General features: G+C 49.4%; 1 protein-coding gene across 2 annotated transcripts; it reads left to right on the top strand.

Annotated features, from left to right (window-relative positions):
* Positions 1 to 282: 282 nt before the first annotated feature.
* On the top strand, positions 283 to 18,455 carry kank2 (KN motif and ankyrin repeat domains 2). Of its 2 annotated transcripts, XM_076038530.1 has the most exons (13): positions 283 to 394; positions 7,813 to 7,898; positions 11,740 to 11,810; positions 12,064 to 13,437; positions 14,024 to 14,233; positions 14,335 to 14,440; positions 14,692 to 15,243; positions 15,373 to 15,460; positions 16,155 to 16,374; positions 16,456 to 16,598; positions 17,155 to 17,355; positions 17,442 to 17,540; positions 17,714 to 18,455. In XM_076038530.1, the coding sequence occupies exons 3-13, from the start codon at positions 11,774 to 11,776 to the stop codon at positions 17,768 to 17,770; spliced, it is 3,087 nt and encodes a 1,028-aa protein (XP_075894645.1). In that variant the 5' UTR covers positions 283 to 394; positions 7,813 to 7,898; positions 11,740 to 11,773; the 3' UTR covers positions 17,771 to 18,455. The 2 variants fall into 2 exon arrangements, with proteins under 2 accessions (XP_075894645.1, XP_075894646.1); XM_076038531.1 differs by lacking the exon at positions 7,813 to 7,898 and having other exon boundaries at positions 327 to 394.
* The last annotated feature ends 1,963 nt before the right edge of the window (positions 18,456 to 20,418 follow it).

Here is a 20,418-nt window from a genome sequence, read left to right as displayed (position 1 = left end):
GAGTTGATTTATACTGGAAATGACTTGTGTGGCTCTTCTCCCATATAGTCCAGGATAGAAAACAAACATTTGAGAAATGCGTTTTAAAAAAAAAAAAAAGTGAGGCCTCGAAAGACTTTTTAAAGGGTTTAAAGGGAGTCTTGCCATTCTGGTTTGGATCGGAGATTCTTCTGGACAAGTGTGGATCCTCGGAGGCAACCGAATGCTCCTCACGTGATGGCGAAGGGACGCAGCCATGTGGGATAATCTGACCCCTCCTTCCTTCATCCCGCTGTACTGGCCCTTTAAGAGGAGAGGGCGGGGCCGAGCGGAGCATCTTGGCTGCGGTGTTTTTGTCTCGCTGTCAGTGAGCGCTCCTGGGGCCGCGGCGGCTGAAAGGATCTCCGGAGGGCAGGTAGGTCAGAAATAAAACCACACAAATAAGTTCCAGTTCGTCGACGTGAAACGCGTCTCGTCGTTTGCGCTGAGTTTAGAAGAGCGTTGCGCCGGATTGGCGCGTCTCTTCGCGGGAGCGCGACTTCTTTTTGTGACGCGCTGATTCCGGAGCAAGTAGCGGCGCCTTTATCCTCCGAGAAGCAGCAGCCGGCTCCACTTATCCTCAGCATCCTCAATTATACGGCTTCATTGTTCGATAATTGCACATTTTTCGGTGCGACATTTAATTTGTTTTGGGGTTTGTTTGTTTTTTCCTTCTGCCTTTATGACGCTGAGCTCAATTCTGTGACGCTTTTGTGGTACAGTGTGTCACCGGATCGCGCCGCGCTGTAAGAACGAACAACAAAAAAAAAATAATGATAATTTTATTACCATACTCGTAATATTTGACGATCTGAAAATTGGATTTTCTTTTTGCGACACTCTGTTGACTGCAAATGTGACTAACGGGTTAATTGCTTACAATGCCGGGGTTAAATGTCTCCAGTCTTTGGGTCCAATCGTGCAACCTCCAGGGTCATTCTTGCGGGGAGACGGATTACGCCACGCGGCCTCAACTTTTGTCTCGCCGGATTAACAGCACGAGTCGCAGACAGTCGCATTGTGTTGCATTTCCTTCAACATTTCCCCACGGATCAAGCAACGCAATTGTGTGTATGTGTTTTCTTTCTTTTTTCTGGGAAACTTTTGCCTCCTTTCGTGTCTCACTTCATTCATAGCACCGATCTGACCAGAGTTTGAATTTATTATTTAATTTTTCATTATTTTTTTTAAGAGAAAAGTGAGGGGAAAGAGCAGAGTGAAGTCTCCAGGCTCACGGGAGAGGGTGGGTCTGTTACTTTCTGAGACTTTTTCATTGCTTCCAGATGTTCATCAGCCTTCTCTCCTCTCCTTCTCTCCTTCCTTCCTTCCTTTCTTCCTTCCTTTCTTTTTTTTTTTTTTTGCTGTTGTTGCTGGTATTCGCCTGTCTGGCCGCCTGTATATAGCTGGTCACTCAGGAGGAGATGATTTGCCCTGAAGATAGATGAGGAGCCGTAGGGTCAATCAGCCCAACAGTGGGGACTTTTGTTCGCGGCTAAACAAAATGAGCTGGTTTCACCTCCAGGGATAAACTCTCAGAAGTGAAATTACACCCATTCTTTACACTGAGGTCACTCAGTGGCCTTTTTCCAATCCGTGTGACCCTCAGGGAGTTTCACGGAGACAAGAAACCATCCGCTCTCATCCCACTGTTGCCAAGGACTGCAAGAAAAGAAGCGTCAGTCAGCAACACTCCAGTTTGTCATTGTGTCTTTTGTCGCCAAAACATCCAATTAAGTTATTTTACTTGCGACCAGAACTTGCAGTGTTTGCAAAAGCCAACTGGAACCCAACACGACTCTTGACCAGGAGTTAATGTTGGCGTTGAGAGATAAACCGGACCTGCTGTGTGTGGCGTTGGCGTACATGACCAGCCGAGGGTTCCCATTGGCTGTCGTTCTTCACCGTCGTCCTCACGTTGGGAGAAAAATTGAATGGGTGAAATTTCAACATATTTCTTTACACAAAATACATGCATTTGTTGTTGTTTTTTTCCGTTTCACTCTATTGGAGTCATGTGACCTGCGGTAGACTGTCTGGACCCATCGGCGAACACATCAGACGTTGTTCTGACGAAAGACATTGGCGAGCTTGGCAGGATGTGGCCCCCCGGAGGGGGTGGAGGACGCTGCGGCGCACAATACACCACTGTCGCTGCCGCCGCCGCCGCCGCTGCTGCTGCAGTTGTGTAATGAGCTGCTGGTCGTGTCCAATCACCCTGCCAGTGAACATCCACAGATCGCAGCAGCTGCTGCTGCTCGGCACTCCCGACCGTCACTTTCCTGTCATTCTCGTCTTTTGGCGCGGGCAGGACGGCGGTCTGCGGTCCGCCAGCAATCATGTGATTCGCAGCAGTTGAAAGATCGGCTCCACATTGTAGTCGACTTTTTTTTTTTACACGAGGATTTATTGCCAGATTGCCCTACGGAGCAGCTCATTGGGTTGTTTTTTTCTCCCCCTTATTGTTTCAAGAGTCAGTAAATGTACGAGTAAAAGCGGTGACGACTGACTCCTCCCCCTTTTGCCTTGGGGGGCAACCCGTGGAACCCACACAACCCCCACCTACCGCCAACCACCCCTCCCCAAAAAGACTGCAGCAGTTTGGAAATAATCCGGCCAGGTTTGTGAGCAGCTGGAGTCTCGTTCAGCCGCTCCTCTTTTTTTTTTCAACCGAGCCGGAATGTGATTGTCTTAATACAGCATTTGGACCCAGGGGTGCTGCGGTGGAATGCAGGGTTATAAACCCCCCATTTGCACAGCAGGCCACACGCCGGGCATTTAAATGGTTTAGCCAGGCTAATGAAATTACACCATGAAGCCACATGAGACTGTCTGTCACTGTCTCAAGCACTGATCAGCCGGATGGTTGCACTTTGTTGGCGAATTAGCTCATTTTAGCGTTGAACGTTGGAACTAAAAGCGGGTACGGCATTGCGCGGCTCCTCCTCCTCGCCGATCGTCGCGTGGTCGTATGCTTTTCTCGTAAAACAGTTTTCACACAGTTGGTCCTGTGCGAGGTCCTGATTTTTAAGGTTTACGGTGGTTTTCCTTTTCGGTTTTGATGTTTCCGTCGTATGAGCAGCTCAAAAGATGCAGAGCAAGAGTGCCTCAGGTCACGGGCATTGTGAAGTTACATCCTGAATAGTAATAGCAGTCATAATAATAATCATAATAATAATAATAATAATAATAATAATAGTAACAGTAATAATATTTAAGTATCCCAATGTGGAATTAAGGTTTACGAAATAAAATAGATTGTGCTCACAAGAAAAAAAAAAGAAAACAAACTTGAGAGCTGTAATCAGGTGAATGAGTCTCGACTTAGTCAGTGAACCCAAAGTTCTTTGTACTCATTGCAGACCATCTTATAAAGTAGACAAGCAGTGCAGTATTACTGAAGTAATGTCATCCGGAGCTGGTGGGGTTGATACTCCTACTTAACTAGACTGATTGAGCGGAAACCGGCAGAGTCATCTTTTCAGGGAACATATGGCTTAATCAGGCTTCCAAGGCTTCATAGGCTCTGCTAATTCATTATCTGATGGAATAATCTGACTTGATCTCCTTTAGTACAGTAATCACTTGAAAGGGGCCGGATGGACTTTGCCGTCCTCGTCCAGACTGACAAACAGGGTTTCACTCGGCCTTATGGATGTTTTCCTGCTCCGTGTTGTTGTTGTCTGTTGATCCATCGTCTCAGCCCACAATCAGGAAGTAATTGATGAAATCCCCGAGAGGGAACCACTTTCCAACCCCACCGCCGCTGGGAGATGACTTCCTGCGATGTGCCGCCGCTCGCTCGCTCGCTACCACAACATGCACTGACCTGAGCTTTTAACCCCAGCGCTGCTGCTCTGACAGGCTCCCCAACACCCCTCCGACTGCCGTCTGGACTTTGTCTTACTCCCCCTGCGCTGACTCCCTGCCCCGCCATCATTTTTTATCCCCACCTCCCCCACCTCCTCTTCTAAAGTGCACAGAAAGTAGTTTTTTTTCTTCTTCACGAATGGCTCCTTTTCTTGTGTGTGTTTGTGCGTCCTTTTTCCGGCACCGCTCCTCGCAGCTCGACCCCGCCCTTGCCCAGTTTCCTGTTGGAGGTCAGCACAATGTCCAATCGCCGACTCGGCGGGGTGTTTACTCTGCCGCTGTTCCAGGAGTAATGGGAGCCCCGGAGGCCCCCCCCCCCGCTCCCCTCGTCTGCTCCTGGCTACCGCCGCTCCTTAACGCACAAACCAGGCCAGCGGAGCGTCCTGCAGGGAAGGTCCCTCTGGGTGATGATGTCACCGTCCAGGGTTAAACGCCTGAATATGTCTAAAAAACACATGTCCACCAGCAGCCAAAGTCCAAGTCCTGGCTCTGCGTGTCGATATGAGGTCATCTGGCCTCGATGCGCATGGCAGAGTTCCCCTGGAGAGCACGTCACCGCCGCTCGGCCCTGATTTTGCTCCGGCGACAAACTTTGCGACAGAGATTAGTTGTAATTTTTCTCTTATTTATTATTCATTATGGACCAGTTGGCTGAATGAGGCCATCTGTCCTGCAGCGTGAGGAGGAGGACAAAGACGTCTTGCTGGATTGGTCAACAAACAGCGAGTGTCCCGTTGAGACGTCTGTGCAACGTTTAAGAAAAAAAAAACACAGTCTTCTGCGCGTCCATATGGAGGTCCTTTTGAAGGTCTGCTGCGTTTGAGGGGCAAGGGGGGGGGGGGGGGGGGGGTAAAAAAAAAGTCAGCTTTTTTAGGTTAGACAATGCACAGCCTGCTGTAGGGATTCTCCATTGTCTGCCTATTTTTAGGACTGGAATGTACAAACGATGGTAATCTTCGAGGCGGAGCCATCGAAGGTTCTGGGAGAAAACTCCTTTTAAAACATTCTCTTCTCCTCCCTGAGGTGCTTTTACTGGCCGCGGCCTGAACTTTTTGACTTCACCGTTGTCCATTAACTGGACATCCGCAGTAAGCGATATTCCATTCCAGAAGTGGAAATTATAAGTCAGTAAGTCAGAAAATGAAGAGTTTGAACAGTTGAGACGGTGGAATAAAGGGTTGGAATATGTTCGGAGGACCGAGGCTGGAAACCTGAGTTAACCCGCTGCATGGACACTTACTTCGAAATTTCTTTCTTTACAATTTATTCACTAATGATTCTCACAAAAGCTTGGCCAAACAGTATTAGGACTCTATAGTTAGTTTGCTTTTCGATACGTCTTCCCTAGAATAAAGTACTAATGAACTTGTTGGTGCACTGACAGCAGCTAAAGTACCTCCAAGTCTCAGCTGCAGGATTTTCACCAAACCCGACCGCTGGGAGACCAAGTGAGAACCATCATCCCATTACTTAAAGAAGTTTCCACGATTGAACTCCTCTTAAGATGGAAATGTGCTTTTTTTTTTCGCTTTAAAATGTTTTTCTTTCCCCCTTCTCTTGCAGTTTGGCCTTTCTTTCATCGCATTCCCAGTCTTTCTCTCCCACCCTGCTGCCTCACATACTGTTACTGTTTTCTCTCCGTCTTACTTTACTCCCCTCCTCCTCCTCCTCCTGATCCACCTCCTCCTTGCTCCTTTTTCTCCTGGGCCAGGGGGAGGAAGTGACTGGGTTTGTTTGTGGATCCTTCGGGACTTGGAAATGAAGCTCTCTTTCCTGTAACCCTCTCTTCATCGGGCCGAGGGAATATTGTTTCTGCCACATCATTAAGCTCAGCCCGACCAAGGAGGCATATGCGTCTTGTTAATAGAGACGGAAGTGCGTCTTGACACTCGCTATCAAAACCTGGCAGTTGGATTTAATGTCCACGTGACGGAGGAAGTGAAAGCAGCTAAATCACCCTGCTCGGGCACGGTTGGCAGCCGTACCTGAATAAATCAATTTAAAAGCAACAGCTGTGTTGTTGTTGTTGAGGTGTGGGAGTCTTCTTCTTCTTCTTCTTCTTCTTCTTCTTCTTCTTCTTCTTCTTCTTCTTCTTCTTCTTCTTCTTCTTCTTCTTCTTCTTCTTCTTCTTCTTCTTCTTCTTCTTCTTCTTCTTCTTCTTCTTCTTCTTCTTCTTCTTCTTCTTCTTCTTCTTCGGGAGGCAGCCGGTGTTGCTGTTCTCCTGCAACTTGTCTGATACAAGTATTTGCCCTCTGCGGCCGCCTGCCTGGGCGGCAGAGCTGAACTCTGTGCGCAGGTCACCAGGTCCTTGATCCTCCATCCGACAGCTGGATTCCTGCACCGATCTGGTGCAAATTTTCAAACACTTGTTGACGTGCACGTCCCTCACTCAGTCCCCCCCCTCGGATTGTGTTTGTGTGTGTGTGTGTTTGTGTGCGCGTGTGTGTGTCCACGGGACCATAACGGCACTTCTAAGCTGTTTATTTGTTTGAGGCGAGTTTTCCTGCCAGACACTCAAACGCACTCTTTCTCTCCCCCCTCCTCCTCCTCCTCCTCACCCTTCCTCCCTCCCTCCTCCACCCCAGAAGCCCCACCCTCCTTTGCTTTATATTAGAACCAGCTGTGAAACCAGAGGGCGAATGAATGGCTCTTTGTGATTGGCTTTCGTTCCAGCTGGAAAGGTCTCCCTCTCTCACCCCCCTCCACCCTCCCACTCTCATGACAATATGACATGACAGTCTGACGAACAACGGCGGCTACTGTTGCGATATCAAAGGTCTTCGGCGCTGTATGACCACCCCGCCCCCACACACACACACACACCCCGACAAAAAAAAAGAACTTGCCGAGCCAGCCGGAGCCGACGTGTGACGGTCAGCAGGCGCCGTCATGCTGCTTATCTGGCCGACGTGTACGTACGCATGCAGCGGATGCGGCGCATTGTTTGAGTGTGTGTGTTGTCCATGAAAGGAGCACGTCGTGAAATCGGCCCCCGGCTGTCGGGCAGGCTGTACAGATGTTCCCACACTCCCACTTGAAAAACCGGAGGGAGTGCGAGCGCCAGTGGATTTGGAGGTGTTAGTCACACTGAGAGGGGAAAAAACAACACAAGCCGTCGCCCAATGACACGGCAGCGAGACTCACGGCCTTGGATTCATGAGGGTCTCGCTTCAGAGACGAATTTAAGGTGTCGGGGAGTGTATTTTCCTTTGTTTTTTTTTCCCCGAAAGCTCCTGGGTCGCCCTTCATCCCTGCTGCTCTGCCTGGAGGTCAGAGTGTGATTGGCATTTCATGGGGGTCATATTGTTCACATCCGGTGTGTCAGTCAAAAAAAGACGAAAAAAAAACTGCACCGGAATGTTTTTTTTTTTCTTGCTGCGCAACCTGGTGCCTCCACTCTTCTGTAACCTGTCGTATGTATGTTTTCATCTCTCTGTCCACGGAGCGACACGTCCTCTATTTTATTTTTCTCTAATGAAGCGTTAGCGCCCGGCCCTGATGACAACCTGTCAGAATGACGAATCGCTTTTTAAAGGTCCTGGCAAAGTTGACGTGACCTGCGTTGGCAGTCAACGCCCCACAAATGAGAAAAGTACGTCCTTTGCTTGCGCTACTCAGACGAGTTCTGGAAAGCAGCCCTTTATTATGTCACAGGATAATGACAACATCCCCCATCTAGTCCGAGTTCCGCTCGCCTCGTTTTGTCCACCATTCTCAAACATGCGGACGATTCAACGAAGCTTCGAGGAGATAAGAAAAGCTGCAAACACAGGGTTAAATATATCAGTTTTCTAGAGATCGACAAAAGTTTTGAGATAAGGGACTGTGCGCGGATTCCCCGCCAGAGTCCAGGATGTAAACGAATATGATCTGGAAATGGGCAGAAAATAGGAAATGAAAGTTCACCCTGCATTCTTGTTGTTTTAGGTGCTGAGAGTGCGAAGAAGGAGGAGGTGGGAGAGAGCAAGGAGCCCCGGCAGGACAGATCCCGTCCCTGCAGCGCAAAGCAGCTGGTACGAAGCGGAAACTAAATCCGCTCTTTTCCCTAATTCTCGAGCGGCACGGCCCGCCATCACCGCAGGCCGAGCAGTCAGGAAGTCGGTGGAAAAATCCGCAGAGATCTTCTCTGGGTGGCGGGTATTTCTGACTTTGCAACACTTTGAGGAGCTAATCCCTTGTCATGGCAATAATAATAAGGCGACGCGGTGAGTGGAGGCGGCGGAGTTTGATACACTCGGCAGAGCTGACCCTCAAACTGAACCCTTTCCCGGGTGGTCTCAATCCTCCTCCTGATGCACGGTGAATCCATACAGACGCTGTAAATCAAGTGGAGGTTTATAATCCACCGGCTAGTCACGCACGATGAAGTTTGCTCCTAACGGGATTAACTCGGAGCCGCCCGGCATGCGTGAAAAAAACATTTTCCGCCACTCCGGTGTCATGACGATGTGTTTCTTAGCTGCTCTCCACATATCTTACAGGACATTCCACAGAGCGGTAATTTGTGCTGGGTGACCTGCATCTTACCTCCCCTGAGGTTTGTCTTAATCTGGTGGGAGGGGGTTGCAGGGAGTGAGACCAGGGCCGGTGACACTTCCGGTGGTTTGGTATGTGGCTGTGTTGGGGAAGGGGTTAACAGTGGGATCTGTTCACATGTCACCTCAAAGAAACTCTGTTTTGGGGGCCTGCTGGAGGGGGAGACACACACACACACATGCAATGCCAACACATCAGCTACTGTTAGGGGAGCTGATGTAAATTCCAGGCGCAGCAGGAATTAGCGGTGGAAACTTCCCAGAGACCCTGTGATGCAACATTAGCACAATGCTATCTTAATGCATTAGCATGTTATCATTCAAGAGGAGAAAGAAGGCTGGGGATTCTCCATTATTGTAATCAATATTGCAACATCTGCACTACCAGTCAAAAGTTTGGACACACCCTCTCATGCTTTTTTTTTTTTTTTTCAGCTTTACAACTTTCTCCACTGCAGATACTGAAGACATCAAATATATGATGAGAAAGATTAAAGTAATTATGGAGCAAAGAAAAACCGATCAATAACTCTAAATACGCTTTTTATAAAAGGTGGCTATTTTGAAGAATTTAAATATAAAACGTGTTTGAGTTATTTTACACTTTTATTGTTTCCTGCAATGTCAATATGAATGAAAGAAAAGACATTAAATTCATAGGGTGTGTCCAAACTTTTGCCTGGTCGTGTAAATGCAGATCAGTAGAAAAACAGCATATTTAGCTCTCAAATTTACACCATGCTGTAAAGATCTGCTGAGTTTTGGCTTTCAGCTTCAACTTGTGTTTTGTTGGGTCGTCCACGTGTTTGGAAGGGGATTGAAAAACGAGCTGGCCTCTGTGCCATCACAGAGGGCTGTATTGCAGAATTGTGTGATGCAGCAGATACTTTCTGACAAGCCGAGCCAGCAAAATAAATCAAGAAAAGACTTTAGAAAAAGCTAATTAAATACAGTATTCTGACCCAAAATATTGTGATTGCGTGCTGCAGTGATTTCCCCCCCAGCTGCAATCTTTGATGGGGTAATTTGGAAGCGATCGGGGGGGCGGGATGTTCGCCTTTGTTTGCTTTTGTGTCGACATGATTTGAAGAGCCAGAAAGCCGCATTGTGGAGACTCGACCAGGATTCAGGCGGAGGTCAGCTGTCTGAGCCGGGTTGTTTGGTTCCATAAACTGCACATTCTAATTATATCTCATCATCCAGTGTCCTCTGTCAGCACCGCCCTGCCGCAACACACGCGCACACACAGCGCTCGTTTTTCTCGCAAACCACTCCCCTCTTCTTCCCATCTTCTCTCTTCTCACTTTCTCACACACGCACTCGTCTCCAGACTGCGCTGTGCTTACAACCAGCATGAAAACACTCATCCCACACAGGAGATAAACAAGCCAGATTACCTTAAAGCGAGGGCAGCTCTACAGTTTGCTTGTTTTTGTGTCGTTGCTGTTGTGGTGACTGTCTTTTCACGTGCAAAAGTTTTGAAATGAAGGCAGAAGGAACCCTCTGAGCGTCGGTGGCCTCACCAGTTAATAACTCGTGTTTTCTTATCATGCTGGCGTGAAAAGTGCTTTAAATTCAATCAGTGTGGAAGTGGGTCTGAACGTGCTCCCATATCTGCACTTCATGGCCTGCGGGCGTGTGTGTGTCTTGTGTGTGCCTGTGCACGCCTTCTAATCTCGCCATAAGAGGCTGATGAAGGGGCACAGATAAGGCCAAAGATATTAAAGCGACTGCAGGACTTTCACAAATACCGAGTCAACTTCGTCAGTGTTTCCAAGTGCCCTACTTTTCACAAATGAGCGAGCACCGCTGAGGATCACAAGATAGCGTGCGCGCGCGTTCGGCAAAGACATAGCCGGACCTCGGGAGGCGATGGGGAGGCGATGGGGGAGGCGATGGGGGAGGCTCCGCGTCTCGCTGCCCAAGGAGGCGACGGGAAAAGTTGATATTCCCTCTGGAAACCTGCAGGGAGGTTCGCAGTCCAAAGTTCAAAACTCCATGAAGTCATGAGATGATGTTCGACTGACTAAGGCAGCAGCGCCTGGCTTGATCGCTACATACTTTGGTTCCCACAAAGTGATGACCTAGAAAGTTAATCTTTTCCAAGCAGACACAAACTCAAGGCCGACGCCGGCTGTCGGCTTCACGTGCACGACGTTCCTCTCCGCAGGAGGGCTTATCGCGGTTTGTTTTGGTACAGAATGATTTACCTTTGGTATTAGAAAACAAAAAAAAATGCACTTTTGACTTTTCTTGATGTTCGCTGTGCTTTTTTGCGTTTGAGCAATCTTAGCGCGAGGAGAGAACCCAGCCGGAGAAACCTCCTGATCGTCAGCTGACGGTGAGGAAGGCGGTAGGGAAACATGAGGAGGAGGAGGAGGAGAAGAAGAACAGAGGAGGAACAGTCAGGAGGGAAAGATGTGGGGAAAGTGGAGGGGAGGGAAAAAAGGCAAGTGTCTGCCTAAACCCTAAATTGAGCGGCGACGTTGGCGTGCACAGATGATTCCTAATAAGGTTGCAACTGGCAGTCTCAAACCTCTGTCCCGGAGGCGGCTGCCAGGAAAGTTTCCCCCGTTACTCCTCGGCTCTCAGAGCTCAGAACAGAAACAAAGTCACGATTGAATGTGACCCAATCCACTCTTTAAAGTTAGAGGGGGACACGGGACGGGGAGCAAGAGTGGGTGAAAAAAAGAAACGGAATATTTTTAGCCTTCCGCTCCCTAAAGAACATTTCTCAAATCCTTTGGACTTACCTAATGTATCCATCTGGTTTAGCGTCTATAGAAAGTGTTTGGAAAAGGGAGACCTGAACAAGAGTTCCCATTGGTCAGCTGCATGTCGCCGCCTCAAGGTTGCTGCAATGTGCAACTCTCGCCAAAGTCGCAAATTAGCAAAAGCATCTTTATCCACTGCAAAAAGCCATCAGCCTCGATCTCCTTTTAAAGTGCAAATTCTGTCCAGGTGATTCTCATTAGCAGCAGCGAGGCTTGCGTTCACTTCCTGTTTTCACTCCCTGAGTTTTTTTTCTTGTTTGTTTTATTTTTTTTTGGAAGGGTTCAGCCAGCGGCAGTGACTTCCTCTAAGGGAACGGATTAGTTAAAGAATCCTTGAAATTTTAAGGCTAAAAGTTTCAAAAACCACAAGAACCCAAAATAAATTTCTCTTTTGGGAAAATAAACTGTGTTCTGTATTCTCTGCAAGTATTCTGTGCTATATTTTCAGCTTCTGAAATTTCCATCTGATCCTGTCGCTTCAATGCAATGGTTTACTTCAGAAATGTTTGTCTGCAGCTCTAAAAGTACCGTTTCTGTCTCCGCAGGTGAGAGTTAGCGGGCTTCCGAGTTTGCGCCATCATGGCTCAGGTGTTGCACATGGACCCTTGTTTCCCAGGTGCGTCTCTGCATTTTTTTTTTAACCAATTCTTCCCTCCACACAAGGAAAATGTGATAAAATTAGTCGTTAGCTCTGATGTACGAGGGATGTTGACACCACCACGACCTCTCGCTCTCTCTCTGCCCCCTTATTAGCTGATTGTTTCTTAAATGCACAAATGGGCCAAAGCAAATGCATTTTTTTTCTAAAGTCTGAGCCCGAGATTAGACGCAGATTTCCGTTTGTTCAAAGTTGATTTCCTTCCCTTCAGGGAAGCTCAACCCGCCCGCTCCCCCCGCCCTGCACGGCAAGGAGCAGGAGGCACCCTACTCAGTGGAGACTCCCTACGGCTACCGTCTGGACCTGGACTTCCTGAAATATGTCAACGACATCGAGAAGGGAAACACCATCAAGAAGGTCCCCGTCCAGCGGCGGCCGCGCTACGGCTCCTTGCCGCGGGGCTACGGCTACACCGGCTCCTGGTGGACCTCCACCGAGTCCCTGTGCTCCAACACTAGCGTGGACAGCCGCCACTCCTCCTTCTCCTACTGCGCCCCGGGCTACCACACGTCGCAGCGGCCCAGCTTCAGCACCGCCCGGGTGGAGAAGACCCTGCTGGATGCTCGCCGGAAGCTGGAAGAGGAGAAAGAGAGCCGCAGATTCTCCAACCTGGGCAGCATGCACAGCAGCGTGGCCGGCTCCAACACCTCCCTCAGCAGCGCGCACAGCTACAACCGAGCCCACGGCGGCACCGGCTCCTTCACCCCCATGAATTCCGGCCTGTCCACGCCCGTGAGCCCGACGCCAGCGCACCTGCAGCACGTCAGGGAGCAGATGGCGGCGGCCCTCAGGAAAATCAAAGAGCTGGAGGATCAGGTGAAGACCATCCCCGTGCTGCAGGTGAAGATCTCCGTGCTTCAAGAGGAGAAGCGGCAGCTCAGCGTGCAGCTCAAGAGCCAGAAGTTCCTGGGTCACACTCTGGGCTTCGGCCGAGGTCGAACCAGGGGGGAGCTCTACATCGACATCCCCGAGGAGGAGGTGAGCGGCGGCGACGGTGCAGCCAAGAGCAGTAGCGGCAACAAGACAGCGGGGCCGCTGTCACCCGGCACGCCAGAGGGCTCCAAGCAAGACTCCGGCTGCGAGATCGAGGACACGGTCATTGTGGGCGGAGCACGGCCGGACGCCAAACGGGAGGTGCGCACCGTGGCGGTGGGACCAGAGGAGACGAGAGGCACCCGGCACGTGGGGGTGGGAGTTCGGGAGGAAGACCTGGGGCTGCTGCCCGAAGCCGCGGCACTCAAGAGCCAGGTGGGCCAGCTGGAGGGCCAGCTGAGGAGGACGATGCAGGAGCTGCAGGCGGCCCAGCAGCAGGTGACGGCGGGCCGGAGCGGCCCCAGGCCGGAGCACCCGGTCATGGCCACCAGCCTGGGCTGGCAGGAGCCGCAGGGCTGCAGCCTGCACACCCTGGTCAGCTTCACGCAGGCGCCCCAGCACAGGCAGCAGAGGACTGTGGGGATCCAGGTGTACACACTGGAGCAGCCCACCGTGGTGGAGGTGGCCACTCTGCTGCGAGCCGAGACCTGCAGCGCCCCCTGTCTTCAGCCAGCCGCCACCGCCACCGTGGAGCACCGAGTGCAAGCAGAAGGTCAGCACCCAGAGGGGCTATAGCACAACTGTATGTGCAATTTAAAGGATGATTTACAAAAGAAAATACAATCTTTTTGTAATCTGCTGCAGAGCTGCACCAACACATTGAAAGTTGAAGCTAAGATCATATTGCTATATGACTGGCCAGCATAATCAACATCAATTGATTTGTTGATTTGATAATATAATCATGTCATAAAGCCGTAACAATAACACAAAGACGCCTTCTTCTTGAGACGTTGTGTAAACGTTACTAAACGGATAAATCCCGCTGATAGTTTTTTTTCCCCCCCAAGTTCCAGAAATGAAACCAGCAAACATGAAATTTAAACAGCCGCTCTATTCGGTCCTCGTCAACGGGCCAAAACACTTCTGAATTTAGACTGAATACTTTGTTTAGAGTCAGCTTTCCTGATTCATCATCCAAAGGTCACTCAGCGGTTCTCAACCTCCATGTTTTCATAACCACTGAAGAGGCTTGTGGATAAATACACAGAATATAGGCGAGCATTAGCCCTGTTCAGGGTGCTTGTGTTCACAAAAACAAGATTCGGTATTTAGTAATCACTTTTACCTCCTGACAGATGGGCCACGTGAGTTGCCGATTGCCGTCACTTCCAAGCAGGTGCGCGATGTCCTCAAGAGCGAACTGTCCACCTCGGTGCCCGTAGCCACTCCAGTCATCGCCGTGGGTGCATCCAGCAACCAGGCTGCACCGCTGCCGTCCAAAGAGGGGGAGAGACACCTACACACACCAGCAGAGGGCGCCCTTCCACAGGAAGCCTCAAAGCCAGGTGGCTACGCTGAGCGCAGTATCATCCACATAGTGTTTAATCATTGCATTTTCTTGCCGTGTGAGTGATCGTGAATTGAGATTTTTTTTTTTTTTTTAAAGCATCATCGCCACAGTCTCTGCGCTCCATCATGAAGCGGAAAGCAGAAGGAGAACCAGGATCTCCCTCCACGAAGAAAAACCTGCAGTTCATTGGGGTGAACGGAGGGTAAATATCAGTAGAAGCGGAAACTCCTCTTTTTCTTCTCCTCTTGGGGTTGTGGTCACTCACCTGGCAGAAACAGCGGCATCCGTGCCCTTTGTGACATCACAGGAGGCTGACTTCAAGAACTAAGTTTTCTTTCTGAAAAATGGGCAATGCCAAAGAAGTAAAAGATGATCATGATTGAGTGAATTTTGCATGATATCGGAGTTAAAAATGTGACAATAAAACAAAATTAAAAAAAACTCATCTTGTAGGTACGAGTCCACGTCTTCGGACGACAGCAGCAGCGAGAGCTCGGACGAGGCGAGTGACTCCAGCGAATATCACGAAGCCCGTGAGAAACTTCCAGAATCCTCCGGCCAGCACCGGCAGACGACGGGCCACAGCCAGGCCGCCGCCCAGCCTCCGGAGAGCAACACTGTACCTCAGCACGCAGCCGCTGCCGCCACTGCCGCCACTGCCACCACTGCCACCACAACCACACCAGCAGTCGTCCTTCCAGACTCGGCCTCCAACCAGCCTGCACCAGCCGACACGAAGCCACCAGAGAAGCCACCACGGTCACCAGCAGTATCAGCAATAGACACCGTTGCCTCCGCGCCCAGTGAAGATCCCATCGCCAAGGAGGTCAGCAACACGTCAATGCAGGAGGTCACATCAGCAAGCACTGGACCTGCCCCTCAGCAGAGCTCCGCCCCCAAAGCCAGCCAGGTCGCCCAGCAGCAATACACTGTCCAATCGGAACCAGCCGACCTGAAGCCAGCAGCCACCAGCAGCGGGGGCGACACAGCCTCCATGCAAACCAGGTAAACACACAGACAGACCCACAGACAGACAGACAGGCACACAGACAGACCCACAGACAGACAGATCCAGAGGCGATGGTTATGTTTGTGGATCACCGGTGGCTGATGTTCTCCCTCCGTCTGTCTCAGGCTGGAGCTGAGCGACAGTCTGACCGCGGCCCTTCACACGCTGCAGAAAGCCCTCGGGGAGCCCAACGCCTTCAGCCAGCAGGGGGCAGTGAGTGACGCCTTGCTTTGTCTTTCCCAGCGTGCTAGCTGTGTGGTGTTTCCACCTTAAGAATTCTCCAGGGTCCTGGAGATGCTGACACTAGAGAGCTGCGGCGGGGAGAAATGTGATAATTACCACCGTCACTTGACTCCGGTTGATTGCATGTTTTAATTCGTTTGCGGGGGAAGTTAGTTTGAACTAAATGGCGTAATTGTCAATGGTGGGCGTGGGAAAATGAGCTGCTGTTCTTTCCAAGAAGGAGTCAAATAGGCAAAAACAAGCGGAGAAGATCAAACTGAAATTCCCATTTTGCCCTAAAGACATCAAGATAACTGCTTTGGCTGTAACTGTGCTCACTGTCAGGTTGAAACTGTACCTCAAGAGTGAAAAGGGATCCCTTTGTGATGTCACAAAGAGCACTATTACCTGATGATACCCAGGTGTAGGCTCCTCTCTCCCAGACCGCCTTGTCTTTGTCCCCGTGTTCCAAACATGTGGAGGGTCCAGCAAAGTTTCAGTTGTAGCACGAGGCTAAAAACCCCACCCTGGACGCAGGAGGCTGTAAGCAGAGGTCGAGAGATCTGCAGCATTTGATCTGGCATAATTTCCACCAAACGCTTGATGTTGAAGGCCGTGTGCGTGTTTGTGCGTGTCTGACGGTCTTTTTTTCCTGCCCCCCCCCCCACCCCCCGCCACCCTTCAGCGTGCGGCATACACCAGCGTGCTGCAGGAGTGGCTGCGTGTCTCCTGCCACAAGGCAGCCGACACAGCCGAGGTCAGGGCCCACATGGTCGCCTTCGCTGCCGTTTCGCCGCAGCTGCTGGAGTTTGTCATCAACATGGCCGACGGCAACGGAAACACGGCGCTGCACTACACCGTCTCGCACTCCAACTTCCCCGTGGTCAAACTGCTGCTCGACACCGGTCAGTTGCTTCCAGGTTGTTTTTTCCCCCTCCCCGTTCCTTTCTCTCCTGTCTCACCGCCCATCCTCGATCGCCCCGCAGGCCTGTGCAACGCCGACAAGCAGAACAAGGCCGGCTACACGGCCATCATGCTGACGGCTCTCGCCGCCTTCCACTCCGACAGCGACCTTCAAACCGTCCTGCAGCTGCTGCGCACCGGGGACGTCAACGCCAAGGCCAGCCAGGTGCGCCCCCTACTGCTCGCCCTGGTCCTGACAAGGGTCACGTTGCAAAACTCCCGCTCACTGGAAGGGATTTGATGGGTTATAGGGTTGTCACATCAGGACACATCAGCCAATCAGAACAAGCAGAGATACATGTACAATGCTGTAAACGTGTTTTTTCTAGCCTTTATAATTTTTTTTTAAAAGAAAGTCTGTCACTTAAAAATAGGTCCTGTCAACCGTTAAACAGTATACAGTCTATTGGAAAAATGCTTTTTGGGCCGCAAGGAATTTTTCGCTGCAGTACCGCAGTGGCCACTGGGGAATAAACCACTGCGCTATAATGCTAGTCTGGTATCCACTTCTTGCCAATGGGTTAAAATGAGCAATTGGGAAAGTTATGCAATCATCCCATCATCCTTTGTGGTCAGCTCACCTTTCACAGTAGATCAGAAGCTGCAGTGCTAGTTTCTGAACTGATCTCAACTCTGTGATGGGCTCGACCGCATCCAACGACAGCATTCAGTATCGGCATCCGATCACCCCACTGAGGATTAACAGTCGCTCGTGTTTGCAGGCGGGGCAGACGGCGCTGATGTTGGCGGTGAGCCACGGCCGTGGCGACATGGTGCGTGCGCTGCTCTCGTGCGGGGCGCAGGTCAACATCCGCGACGACGACGGCTCCACCGCGCTCATGTGTGCCTGCGAGCACGGCCACGTGGACATCGTACGGCAGCTGCTGTCCGTGCCGGGCTGCGACGCCACTCTCACCGACAACGTGAGTCGCGAGTTTTACTCCCCTTTCTCAACCTTGATTCCCGTCTTGTTTGTCAAATTCATCTTCCTCCTGTTTGTTGCTGCCAGGATGGAAGCACTGCTCTGTCCATCGCCCTGGAAGCCAGTCAGAACGACATCGCCGTGCTGTTATACGCTCACCTCAATTTCGCAAAGCCTCCTTCACCTGTGAGTAACCGGCTGTGAAATTACTAAAAAAAAATAATAATAATTAAAATAATATAAAAAAAAACAACAAATTATTGAAAAAAGACAGCTGCTGTTTCCCTATTTTTAAAAGGTGATTGCAAGAGAACTGAGAAATGTCAAATTTAGTAAACATAAAAACATCAAATCTGCAGGTCTCACCGAAGTCTCCTCTGCTGGGCTCCTCTCCTCCTGCGGGGGACTTGAAATAAATCCAGCTCCACCTACTGGCGACCATACGGCACTACAGCCAATCCACGGGACCTGCTCCTTCCATGTGTGACTCGTTTATTTTTCTCTCATCCGAGTTTGTGCGTGCATTTAATATCACCCCAATACGATGTAACGGTGTTATCACTGCACCAGTATGACGGCTTGCATCACTGTTATTCACTTTCTTTATTTTTCTACACGGTAGTCATTTCAAAATACCAGCAGCGGTTCAAAAAAATAAAAGTGGATTTCTTCTCCTGTTGTACAGTCTGAGAAAAGGAACAGCCCGGTCTAAACTTATGCAACTCATTACAACACGCTTGTTTTAATCCCATGTAAATGTTGTGTTAGTTGCCGTTTGGAGCATTGTGTTTGTTGCCTTTTTGTGTGACAACAATAGCTCACACACAGCGGCGTCCTTTCCTGTGTGTGACCTCTGTGTGCCACTTCCATGTAGGAATAACAGAAGCCACCCGTCTTAGAGAAAGTGTCCTTGCATCGATTGCCTCATTGGTGCTACAATGGTATAGAACAGAAAACACCACTCCAGCAGTGTATGAATATTTTTACTCAAGATTTATTTAGAGTATTTTTATTACAGCTTTGTTTTCCCCCTCCGGACCTCTGAGAAACAAGATTTTATGTGTTAGACATTTTAACTTTTTAACTTATTATACCTTTTTTTTTTTAACTAAATGGAAAGGAGTCTGTTTATAAATCGGCGGTATTTCTCAAAATAAACCAAAAGATGTACCTCGTTAATCAGCTCTGTGACGCCATGTGATGGGTTGATTTCGCCGGAACGGGCCCGACATCCGTCTGAAGGTCCAGGGAGGTCACGGCTCACAGCTCCTCTCTGAGGGCTGCGGTACTATGATGTGTGTATTTTTTATATGTGACGGTATGTTGGATGGCTGTAGAGGAAGATTTGCTTGTGTTTGTAATATTCTGTGTTTTCAGCGTATAGCAGGATGTCGTAGGAGTGACTGAGAGCAGCGGCGTGGGGGAACTTCCTGCCTCATTGTTTCAGTGAGATATTAGTCTGGGAAGCAGAAAGTGACTGACGGAGTCTTTCAAGTATGTGCTGTGTAAAATGTTAATACCAAAATAATATATGTCAGCTGGTAATTACGCCTGAAATCAAGCACCCTGAGGAAAAGTACATAGGCAGTTGATGTCAAAATTTGTATTGATTTTTTTTCTAAAAAAAAAAAAAAAAAAAGAAGGAAGAAGATTTTATCACACTTTATTTTACTACTTTTACTACTCACTGACTTTTTTTTTTAAATGAAGTGTCAACTTTTTAATTTAAGCATCTATCTTTTTTTATACCGTCAGAATTTTAAAGCTCACGCCCACTTTATGTAATCACACAGCCCATGTGGTTTATGATTTTTACGAAGGTTTGTGTAAAATTTTCCAATCGTGTTTGTTTAATAAATATAGACCACACTGATTTTATTTTTCTTCGTGCTTTTATTTAACAGCCGCCGTCACACGCCTGTCAAAAGTCAAAATGATTAGAAACAGTTGGCACTTTGTCATTCACTGCGATCTTCGATCCCAGGTTTGTATGCTGGGCTGTGTCCACTAGAGGGTGCAGTAACACAAACCAACAATGAACTAACTCTCCCAAGTCGTTCACTGTGACGGCACCAGAAGCGCGTGTCTTTCCTTCAGATGTTGTCTGTGAGGCTGGCGTGTTTTTGTCACCTTCCAAACATGCGGAAGGTCCGACAAAGCATCAGTTTTGCTTCTTCTTTTTTTTTGCGGGAGGCTGTAAACAGAGGGCTACATACGCTTTTTTTTTTTTTTTTTTTTTTTTTTTTTTGAATGAAGATTTAGAGATTCTTGCCGTGGCACCAATCATCCGAGTCTGCTCCACTGAGGTCTGGGATCAACAATGTAGCTCTTGAAAATGGGTCGAACATGTGACCTCACACAGTGTTTTTGAAAGTGACGCTGCCTGGGAGTCTCAGTGTTGTGGGCCGACTGTGACGGACGCCCAGCTGTTTCCTCCTCCAGGCAGCTGCTTATCTTTGGGTGGAGTGCGTGAGACAACACCCCAGTGTCGCCAGTGCCCATTATTACTGCTTACTGAAGATTCAGCAATATTAGTGGTGACGGTGGGTGATTACATTATTAGTCAAAAGTGTTTGTCTACATACTTGCCTCCATTCATGTGGTTTCACCTCACATCTTCAACGAGAAACGTCACAGTGAGACATTTTACCAGCCAGCTGCCTTCCTGTTCAGTCTTTCAGCTGCTGATCATTAGTCAGCTCATTTGGCATGAGCCCGCTGCAATATTGTGCAATGACATAAGGCCGCCTGCTATCAGCTGAGCAACAGTTCCGAGCAGGGGGGGGAGGTCGGGGGCCCCACCTATCTGCCAGTGGAAACGGCTCCACCCTCTCAGCGGTCTACCGCTGCACTGCAGGGTGAGATTGGCCCCACAAACACGCCTACCACCATTTGGCACCAAACACTGGAAGTGTTTCAATCTCCTGTTTGGAAGATTACCAATTGATACACACAAATCCATTAATTGACCAGACTTAGATTTAAAATCTGGGTGAATGTGTAAAATGCAGAGAAAATGTGACTGTGTAAACTGAAATAAGCATCACAGCTAATAATAATTCTC

This window comes from Nelusetta ayraudi, unplaced genomic scaffold (assembly GCF_046127955.1).
Source record: "Nelusetta ayraudi isolate G7.1 ecotype Tasmania unplaced genomic scaffold, CSIRO-AGI_Nayr_v1 ptg000057l, whole genome shotgun sequence".
Lineage (NCBI taxonomy): Eukaryota > Metazoa > Chordata > Actinopteri > Tetraodontiformes > Monacanthidae > Nelusetta > Nelusetta ayraudi.
The sequence above is the reverse complement of the archived record's forward strand: the minus strand, read 5'-3'. Positions and strand labels throughout refer to the sequence as shown.